This window comes from Paramacrobiotus metropolitanus, unplaced genomic scaffold, assembly GCF_019649055.1.
Source record: "Paramacrobiotus metropolitanus isolate TYO unplaced genomic scaffold, Prichtersi_v1.0 Parri_scaffold0000254, whole genome shotgun sequence".
In the NCBI taxonomy this organism is placed as follows: domain Eukaryota; kingdom Metazoa; phylum Tardigrada; class Eutardigrada; order Parachela; family Macrobiotidae; genus Paramacrobiotus; species Paramacrobiotus metropolitanus.
The window spans coordinates 77,349-86,362 of record NW_026570474.1 but is presented as its reverse complement, the minus strand read 5'-3'; the positions used below and the strand labels follow the sequence as shown (position 1 = coordinate 86,362).

The window sequence follows — 9,014 nt, the reverse complement described above, 5'->3', positions numbered from 1 at the left end:
GACGAGGGCCGTTAATAGCGTCGTTGCATTGGTGTCGGTGCTGTTAACGGGAGCGGAATACACACAAAAATCCAATGATAAACACAGCAGAGCGGTAGTTACAGCGAATTTCCACATCATGGCGCACTTGCAATAAAAAAGTAGGAAAAATACAATATACGTTTAACTGAAAACGTTGAAATAATTACTGCTTTACTGGACTATTTAAAGGTCATCTCCACGAGTATCGAAGATGGCTCTCTGCTAAAATGAATAGTAAGCACACGGAACAGTCAGCTTACAAGAGCCGGCAAACTGGAATCTTAATTTTACATTGTAGCTTGGAAAAGCTTCTGATAAGAAGGGCTGTTGCGCATCCAGCGTGCAATGGGATTTGAGGAAAAAGACAATAAATACACAGGCAAGAAGATACAACTGTACCTCCGTGAATGGGACGAGCAACACGAAGACCGTTTTTTTCCGTTCAGCCGTGCAAATTATCTGTAGCCACAGGTCAATTGACAGAGCCGTTTTCGGCGTTGCAAATTTTTGATGATGTGTGCTGTGTACAATACATACTGTACCTATATACATGTACAGGTAAAACTGGGTGTAGGTAGGAGAACGGAGAACCTTACACGTTTTTTAGCGAACAACGTCTTAAAACGTCAACCCAACATTGGTGAATTCATAGGCTATTGCCAATTTGCCTTAATTTGTTTTTCTATCAACTGTAACGACAAAATTAATAAGTTTACGAGTAAAGATGTGATCACGAATTGCTTCAGCGAAAGTAATAACGGTAATTAATAAGCATCTCTTTTTAACAGTATTCCCTATGTAGTAAGTACATCGTGCACCGACAACCAAACAGTCTGTTTCAAGATGGTGCATCACGGTAAACGTTAACGACGGCCAACGCGGCTAAACAGTACATTCATGAACATCGCCCACTTTCCAAGTCAAACACGTACCAAATCTAACCGACATACGACAATCAGAATCAGTTACAAATGTAAAAAAATCACCTTGGCGCTGTGAATTCGTTGTGGGAATATTAACTGAGCATTCTGGGTGAAAGCACAAAATTGTAAAGCATTCTCTATCACAATTCACTGGCCTTTTCGGGTTTTCTTGAGACCTTGCCGGCACAACGACGACAATAATTCAGAGATCCGCATCGTCCATTTCCTGCAGCAACAACTGGGCGGCGTCGTCGCGACTGCGCTGCGGCTGGCGGCGGACTACACCCCATAATCCGCGCATACACTCGGGGACACAGTAGAAGAACCAGTACCCAAACAGGCCGATGGTCACCGTGGAGGAGATGATGAAGAGCACCGTCTGCGCCAGCGTCCACGCCGGCAGCTGGAAGGTCCAGGTGGACTCGGGACTGCGCCCGTCAAAGTCGGGAATGTGCGCGGCGTCCGGCTGGGAGGAGGGCGCGGGGTTGTGCAGCACGATGACGTCGTCGGTGGCGGACAGGGAGGGGTCGTGCAGTGTCAGACGGGCATCGTTGCTCACATCCTGAAAATAAAACCATGAGTTCCAATAAGCTAACCAACAGTGTGTAAATGTAGACTGGACACAACGGAAATACTGTAATAAGAAAGCACGGTATACGGCTGTACGCAGTCTACCGTAATTAAATTTCAATTCATTAGCAATACTCGTATGTATAGACGAGCTTCGCTCATAAATTTTATTTTATAAGGAGAGAAAAGACCGAAAAATAGGCTTGATTACCAACTGACCGTGCAAAAACTCAACTGTAAATTGTATTTATGGGCAGAAGTATGTAATGTAGAAGTAATCATACGTGGGAGAAGGCGATACAAGAAAACTATAAGCAAATAAATTTAAAAAAATCAGTTATTCCTACTCTAGAAAATTCAAAAAAACACGAGAAAAATGTCGCCGTATCTCTTAAAAAATTTACCTAATCGTAAACCATTTCTTTTCAATTTCTAAAAACGCGTTTATATAAAATAACAGCTTAACGGATTGCAATTAGGGTCCAACTCACGATTTTTGTAATATTGTTGCCTTTTATATTTTCATAATATTCTTTCATTTTTATACAAACATTCCATCAAATAAATTCCTTAAAATTTCATAATCATTTACGACTCCCGAACAGCACCCGGCTGACTGATAAATGCCTGATTAACGAAATACATACAAGAAGTACAGTAATGGAATTATGGAAGTGCAGACCAGCAGGAGAAACTGGAAATACCTTGAGTACAGCACGCGACACCGTTTCCGCCAGATCGGGCTGGCCAATTTGTCTTAGTCGCTCCACCAACCGCACAAATGATTCCCCGCGACTCTCCACCTGATTCCATTTTTCCAACAGCTCCAGACACGTCCGGTTGGCCTCGGTGTGAGATCCGTCGGGGACGACAGACAGCTGGTACGCGGTGCTGTGCAGTGCTTCGATCAGTTGTCGACATTCGTGATCATTCAGATGGTCAGCGAGAAAGCGCAGCTCCATCTCCCGCACGTCTCGTGTGGCGCGAATAATCAACAGCGCCGTCATGAATAGGATGGTGCTGCATATGAACCCCGTCATGGCGATGAAATGATGATTGTATCGGGAGCAGATGGTCTAGACTCTGGACTCGGATGACAGGTTCCAAAGTGTGGTGAAGCTGCAGTTCTTACAGCATTACAATCAGCTACGCAGCTAGCGTCAGGCTGACATCAGGGATTCCGGAGTGCCATTTCCCCTTTCTGTTCAAGTCGGGATTTCGGAATCAGTGACAATCAGCCAAATAAAATACAAATGCAAATAAATATATAGATATTTGTCTCAAATTACTGTCTTCACATTCTAATTTTAACTAAGCAATACCATCGAAATTGTAAGTACAGTGTTGACTTCTTATGAAGTTCTATAACGATGCACGAAAGAACTTCATAAAATACAGCGCGGCAACGAAATCTGAAAGGAATTAAAATATAAAATACCCCAAAATTTTCGCGAACTTGAAACAGATGAAATCATAACTGGAAAATGGAGCAGACCACCAAGAAAACATTCAAAACAACTACCGTAGGGACGGCGATAGCAGAACAGTGGTTTGTTCATATGAGGCCTACCATGATCTAGTTGCATTTGTTTTGTAGAGAAAAAAATATGGAATATTATAGAAGTACCAAACTAACCTAAAAGCAAAAAATTTGTTTCAAAAATTAATTCGGAGGTGAATATACGCTCCAGCATAGAGCCTACGAGAATGCTCTTTATGCGTGTTTAATTTCGTCAATGAGTCGAGACAAGGAAACCGTTCGTAACTACCGCCTACGTGCGGTTCTCGTTGTGCCTAATGCGACTCCTGATGTGCGGTAGCCGCAATGTCTCGACGATAAATCTGAACCATTTCTGCCATTTTTACTCAAACTTTTTCAGCTTAGGATAATTTGAAATCAAGATAACTGGCTAGACTCTTCCCATTTCCCTTAAAAGCACAACAAATTCCAATGTTTGCATCAGACAGAAGGTTGTTACATAGCGAAGTGCGACAGTATCCAGTGAATCGAAGAACTCTTCAGGCAACACTAGCATCCAGTGCGTAGTGGACATTTTCGTAATTCTGCGAGATCCTGCTGAACAGCTTCTCCATTTTTTTGGCAAATTTTCAAGATTAAGTTATTTGCAACATTCAATGTCAACTCACATGCCACTCACACGCCCTTGTTCAAAAGATATGAGAGCCAGAAAGTGTAAATTGGCTTGATGCGGCGAGGTCTACGACTTTTCTGGCCACCAGTTTAAACGGTCTTCGGCTAAGCCATATACCATTCGATAGAAAAATCAATTCTCTACCCAATTGGTGCACTCACAAAAACCACCAATCAAAAGTGTTGGGGGGAGGGCAACGGAAGCAAGCTGAACCACGGGTATATAGCGTTTTGACGGCTAACAGCTCGGTTTACCGCAGAGTAGAGTGAATATACCAACTGTTATCGCCGTATCTAATTACTTCCGGTACTTATGGTTAATAAAATCCGGTTGCGCAGCCGAATCGAAGTTCGCGTCGACTCAGCGTGATTTTGCGGTTATCCAGTCGTGTTCGATGGAGAGCTTCAAAAATCAATCGCCTGAAAATTAGTTAGTGCAAGAAATTTTCAAAAATTCTTTGGTCAAAAGCTTGCTAGGTTTTCCGCTAGTCCTCTATTCATTTTGAAGTTCATTCATAATTGCATCCACCATGGTGAAGATCTTCGTCGGCCGTGTGCCGAAAACACTATCCCCGGAGCGCCTGAAAGAGATGTTTGAGAAGTACGGTGCCGTAACGGAATGCCAGCCTGTGAAAGATTACGCATTTGTTGTAAGTGCTTGGTGCGGCTGCCGCTGGTACTCAGGAAACTGCGTCGCCTGATCGTTCCTAAATCTGCGTATTTTTGTTTAGCACATGGATTCCGAGACGGCGGCGGATAACGCCATCAAGGCCTACCATAATCTGGAGATCGAAGGTGGAACTCTGACTGTCGAGGTATGCGGTGTAGGCGAAATTCGAAATATTTTATTTCTGTCGTGGTTTCCTAAATGGGTTCTTAAAAGTATAATTAAGTACGGTAAATTTTAAATAATAATTTTCCGGTAATTTTATTACAGTACTGAAAGTCGTAACGAAGTTAATCATAAACTCTGTAAATAAACGAAACTGGAAAAACTATGCCTGCTCAGGCAGGCCCTGCTGTGGTGAATGCAGTCGCAAATGCCGATTGGTTCCCTGTTCGAAATCCGTGCTTTATGGATCATAGTACGAGGAATTCGTACATGCGCCATATTGAATACTGAAATTTTGAAAGCCACCTTGAACTTTGAAGCTGTTTTATTTAAAATTAGTTTTCTCGTTTTTCTGAATAATAATTGTAGCAGGTATTGTAGTTTAATATTTGATTAGCTAAAATTTGATAAGCTTGATTGTAATAAATTTAATTTAAATTACACAAAAAGCTAATGAACAAAAATTCCGTAGAGATCCCACGGTCGCCCAGCCAAATCCAAACAGCGCGACGACCGAGCCCCCTATACACGCGGACCGCCGCCACCGCGACGGGATGATCGTCGTGAGAACGGACGCTCAGGGTATTGCCGCATGTTCTCTCCTGCATATTATTCTATCTAACGAAAAGATAACAATTTGCAGTTACCGTGACCGGTCTCCGATCGATCGGCGCCGCGACGACTACGGACGCGGTGATTACGGCCGCAGCGGCGGCGGCGGTGCGGATCGCAGCTACGGGAGCGGGGGTTCGCGGGGTTACGGTGGCGGGGATGTGGGCACGGTGTATGGGGATCGCGGATACGGTGGGCGCCCCTCGGGCGGGAGCTACGGCGGCGGATACGATTCCCGCGCTCCGGCGTCTTCGTTAGGATCTTCCTACGATTCCTACTCGCGACGGAGTCCGCCCAGGTAAGGTCTTCCCTGAATCGTTGTATCTTTCCTGAATTGCTCAAAGGATGAAGTTGATATTTTTCTAGTAAGACGTCAGTCTGTGAACATTCTTGTCATAGTTACTCTGATGGAACTTTCTATTGTAAATTACGCTTTAATTTTTCTCCGGACTTGTTAAATGATTTTTTGGCTATGTTTTACAGGTCGAATTACGGAAGTGGATCGTACGGTGGGAGCTACGGATCTGCCCCCGCGGCCGGTGGTTACGGTGGTTCCAGCTACGACAACTACGACCGCTATTCCTCGTCCACGTATTCCCGGGATTCCGGACGAGGGTGAGTCATGCAAACGATTTCCTAGCCGCTTTTCGATGATATGTCGATGGACCTGTCGCTTTCTCTTCTGGGCCCGTCTCTCCGCTTGCTCCTCTCCACCGTCTCTCTGTTTAAACGTTGCATAATCTCTCTCTGACTGCATAATATAATCGCGCATTCCTCCGTTTACAGCTACGGTGCCGCTGCTCCGGCCGCAGGTGTTACGCGTCGCTATTAGCCGTTTCGTTCTCATCGATCATCGCCTGAGAAAGCCGTTAAAGCATGTAGCATTTCGCAATCACGGCGCCATCCATGAGACATGTTTCGTTAAAAGCCGTTTAATTTTTCCCCGGCACATGCCGTGCAATGCGTTTATATGAGCGTCGGCCCCGTTGTACAGTTCATGCGTTCTTCCCCTGCGATTTTCCGGGAGATCTGTTTTGCCTGCCAATTTGTCGGTTTTTCGACTGCTGTTTGTGTATCATACCAGTTTTTGTTCGCCCATCGTGAAAGTTGCAACGACGATAAAATGAATAAAATGCGCTATTTTGCTCGCGTGCGCTCGGTTTCCAGCAGTGTTCGTCTGAAGAATCGTTCCAGCGACGGTTGTATCGATTCCGTCTTGTGGAGCGGGTAGGTTGATTGGTGTGTCACATCGTTCGTTTGCTGTAACCGTTGTATTTTTGTCAAACCGTTTTTCGTGAAACATGCGAAGAATACTGCGTGAGCGTCGGCTTTCCCGACCGTTTATGCGGTTCAGCGCAACAGTCCTCGAAACTGCCAATACTGCCATAAAAGTTTTCCGTTGTTTTGTGTCACCGTGTATAACTAGCAGCACTAGTTCCCGTGCGCTGCAGTTCCCAAACCGTGAAACTATCCTGTCGCGTGGAACTGTCGTCTGATCGATGATCGTCCGTGCTTACCGTTCGCTATCGTCGGGACCAATCATCGAGAACTCGCATCCGATAATGTGCGCTGAAAATGTGAATATAGTGATCCGGATTAACGGTAAATTAGAAATTCTGTGCGCTGCTCAGTCGGCTGACTGCGTACAGTTTGGGTTTACATGATAGTTTTTGATGGTTGGCTACGTACGCTAAAATCAGTTGTCCTTTTACTATCGTCGCTGCAGCAGAGTACTTCAGTACTCTCTTCTCATATTAATCTGTTTCTTCTTTTGCAGCGCTGAAATCGGATATGCGTAGACTGGACGAATGCCGAAGGTAATTGCTTGAATAGCATTATAGCCTGTAAGTGAACAACAGTTTTCTTATACTTGTCTGTCTTTGGCCATCTCAAATGTACTGCCTCGCTGTATAATTATGGTTGGGCTTTTGTTAGGTTAGATCTGTGAAGGATTTGGCAACCGGACTGTGGAAGGCGTTTTTGGAGAACCTTTCCTTGCCGCAAAGAAAGGTATGGGCCCGTTAACAGATCACTTTTTGCTTTCATCTCCGAGCTGCTTATTATTGTACATGTTTTGAGATGGTAAATTACTTCCTAGTATATGATAAATCCGTTTTTATATAATTTTTAAAATCAGATAAATAAAGTAAGTAACTGAATTAAAGAAACCAAGGAACTGCAGGCCATTGGTATTTCCTTTTTTGGTTACATACTCCTTTATTTTGTCTTTGTTGGTGTTTTGATATTTATGGATGTTTTTGGTATAGACGATGGAACGTTTTCTGCGTGGCCGCCGATTACCGACGGCAGTGTGATGGAGCTGTGCTTCCGGCGTTGGGAATTTGTTGAAGGTACGTTGTATGGAATAAATGCAGTATCGATAGTACGTATGTAGTTGGGAACTTGTAGCTAATAATGTTTTGTACGTGTAATGTATTCGCGGGGATGAAATTAATTTACACTGGAGCTGAGCCGGTGTGTTGGTGGGCGTGTGCGAGAAGCATGCTTATTGACGCGTCTGGTTAGGCGACGATAGATCATTGTGTCGTAGTGCTGAGCGAAATCACATACCTGCCAAGTTTTGCTTACAATTGTTAGAAATGCTGGATTGTAGCGCAGTATTACATCGTGTTGATTGTTTGCAGATACGGTATCGCTCTGCGGGATGAGCTCCGTGGACTGCTTCCGGTTTCCTTTCGGGCATTAGTTCGCACTTCGCAAATGTTGTTTTGTTTTGCGGCTGTTGTTGCGATTCGCGATAGAAATGCTTTCCGTTTGTTTGATTGTTCCAGTTTTGAGATTGCGTTAGGGAGATCCTAATCGACATTGTGATTAATAATTTGGCTTGATTAAATTAATGTTTTACGTGTATGAAATCGAAAAGATCAGAAACGTGTTTTTGGATACTTATTCGGGCTGGGCTTAAGTGAAGTAGAGCAGAGGATTATCAGTGGTCTTACAATTGGTACAGTACTTGATCGGTGATTGCTTTGGTTGTCACGGTTTCATCGTTTCAAAGAATGCTTATAGTACTTAGTTATCCGAATTAAACACTTGTGCCAAAAATGAGATACTTCAAGTGCTGCTTCTTATGCTGGGTATTTGTTTGTAAGATCGCCTTATTAATTTGTCGTTAGTGTTTGACAGATTTATGATTGCTGTACAATTCCTTTTTTGTCTTGAAAGTTTGAAACCATTAGCTTTTAATAATTAAGTCTGAATCAAAATAGTGACAAGTTTACTGCGAATAACAAAAATTCCCATGAATTATGGAATCACAGAGCAATTGTAATACTTGCGGCACGTACTCAACGTAGAAAAACGTTGCGTGTGAATTGTAACTGTTCGAATGCAGACCAAAGAAACCAATGATAAAATGCTACCAAATCAATGTAATTATGATGGATGCGTTGTTTTAAAAATTGATAAATATTTGATACATATTACATACTTAAAATCTACTTCGGATAACAATAAATCAATAAAAACTGAATAAAATAAGGCAGCACCAAAAAACAGCGCAGAAATACTGTACGAGTACAGTAAGCAAGAGTAGTAGGTACTGTACGTTACAAATTTTAAATACAATACGTACTACATATTATTACGAATATTCAGTACGAGTAGTGGTAGAAGTACATAAAAATGATAAAATTTTAATTTTGTTATAAGTAGTTCATCGTAAAAAAATTATTGCACACTGACGTACAGTAAAAATAGTTTATTTAATTATTGGATACGTATTACATACTTGCTTATAATTATTTAATTATTAATTAAAAATAAGTGAGTACTATACTTGCTTCTTTTAACGAGTTAGTAACTTAGTAGTCAGTTTAGTGTATTGTACGGTACGCAATCAATACTTGGGAGTTGGAAGCACGTATGACCTTATTACTTTAAA

The 9,014-nt window shown here is 42.7% G+C and overlaps 2 protein-coding genes across 9 annotated transcripts; one reads left to right on the top strand and one right to left on the bottom strand.

The window, feature by feature from the left end:
* Positions 1-773: 773 nt before the first annotated feature.
* Positions 774-3,169, bottom strand: LOC129601605 (uncharacterized). 3 transcript variants are annotated; one of them, XM_055500457.1, is made up of 3 exons: positions 3,085-3,169; positions 2,219-2,715; positions 774-1,506 (listed from the first exon to the last, which is right to left on the bottom strand). In XM_055500457.1, exons 2-3 carry the CDS (start codon positions 2,552-2,554, stop codon positions 1,147-1,149), a joined length of 696 nt encoding a protein of 231 aa, XP_055356432.1. In that variant the 5' UTR covers positions 2,555-2,715; positions 3,085-3,169; the 3' UTR covers positions 774-1,146. The 3 variants fall into 3 exon arrangements, with proteins under 3 accessions (XP_055356432.1, XP_055356431.1, XP_055356430.1); XM_055500456.1 differs by lacking the exon at positions 3,085-3,169 and adding an exon at positions 2,953-3,082; XM_055500455.1 differs by lacking the exon at positions 3,085-3,169 and having other exon boundaries at positions 2,219-3,068.
* Positions 3,170-4,069: 900 nt separating this feature from the next.
* LOC129601602 (keratin, type I cytoskeletal 9-like) lies at positions 4,070-8,176 on the top strand. 6 transcript variants are annotated; one of them, XM_055500447.1, is made up of 10 exons: positions 4,070-4,316; positions 4,398-4,481; positions 4,971-5,080; positions 5,142-5,408; positions 5,594-5,725; positions 5,897-6,712; positions 6,888-6,927; positions 7,051-7,120; positions 7,378-7,461; positions 7,756-8,176. In XM_055500447.1, the coding sequence occupies exons 1-6, from the start codon at positions 4,197-4,199 to the stop codon at positions 5,940-5,942; spliced, it is 759 nt and encodes a 252-aa protein (XP_055356422.1). In that variant the 5' UTR covers positions 4,070-4,196; the 3' UTR covers positions 5,943-6,712; positions 6,888-6,927; positions 7,051-7,120; positions 7,378-7,461; positions 7,756-8,176. The 6 variants fall into 6 exon arrangements, with proteins under 6 accessions (XP_055356422.1, XP_055356421.1, XP_055356426.1 ...); XM_055500446.1 differs by having other exon boundaries at positions 7,046-7,120; XM_055500451.1 differs by lacking the exon at positions 5,897-6,712.
* Positions 8,177-9,014: the final 838 nt, after the last annotated feature.

Excerpts from the sequence above, each read along its gene's own strand:
- LOC129601605 (XM_055500457.1), bottom strand. The coding sequence starts at position 2,554 with ATGACGGGGTTCATATGCAGCACCATCCTATTCATGACGGCGCTGTTG. Across the intron at positions 1,507-2,218 it reads TGTCGCGTGCTGTACTCAAG|GATGTGAGCAACGATGCCCG; the intron begins GTATTTCCAGTT and ends TTTTATTTTCAG.
- LOC129601602 (XM_055500447.1), top strand. The coding sequence starts at position 4,197 with ATGGTGAAGATCTTCGTCGGCCGTGTGCCGAAAACACTATCCCCGGAG. Across the intron at positions 4,317-4,397 it reads TGAAAGATTACGCATTTGTT|CACATGGATTCCGAGACGGC; the intron begins GTAAGTGCTTGG and ends ATTTTTGTTTAG. Across the intron at positions 5,081-5,141 it reads CGTGAGAACGGACGCTCAGG|TTACCGTGACCGGTCTCCGA; the intron begins GTATTGCCGCAT and ends AACAATTTGCAG.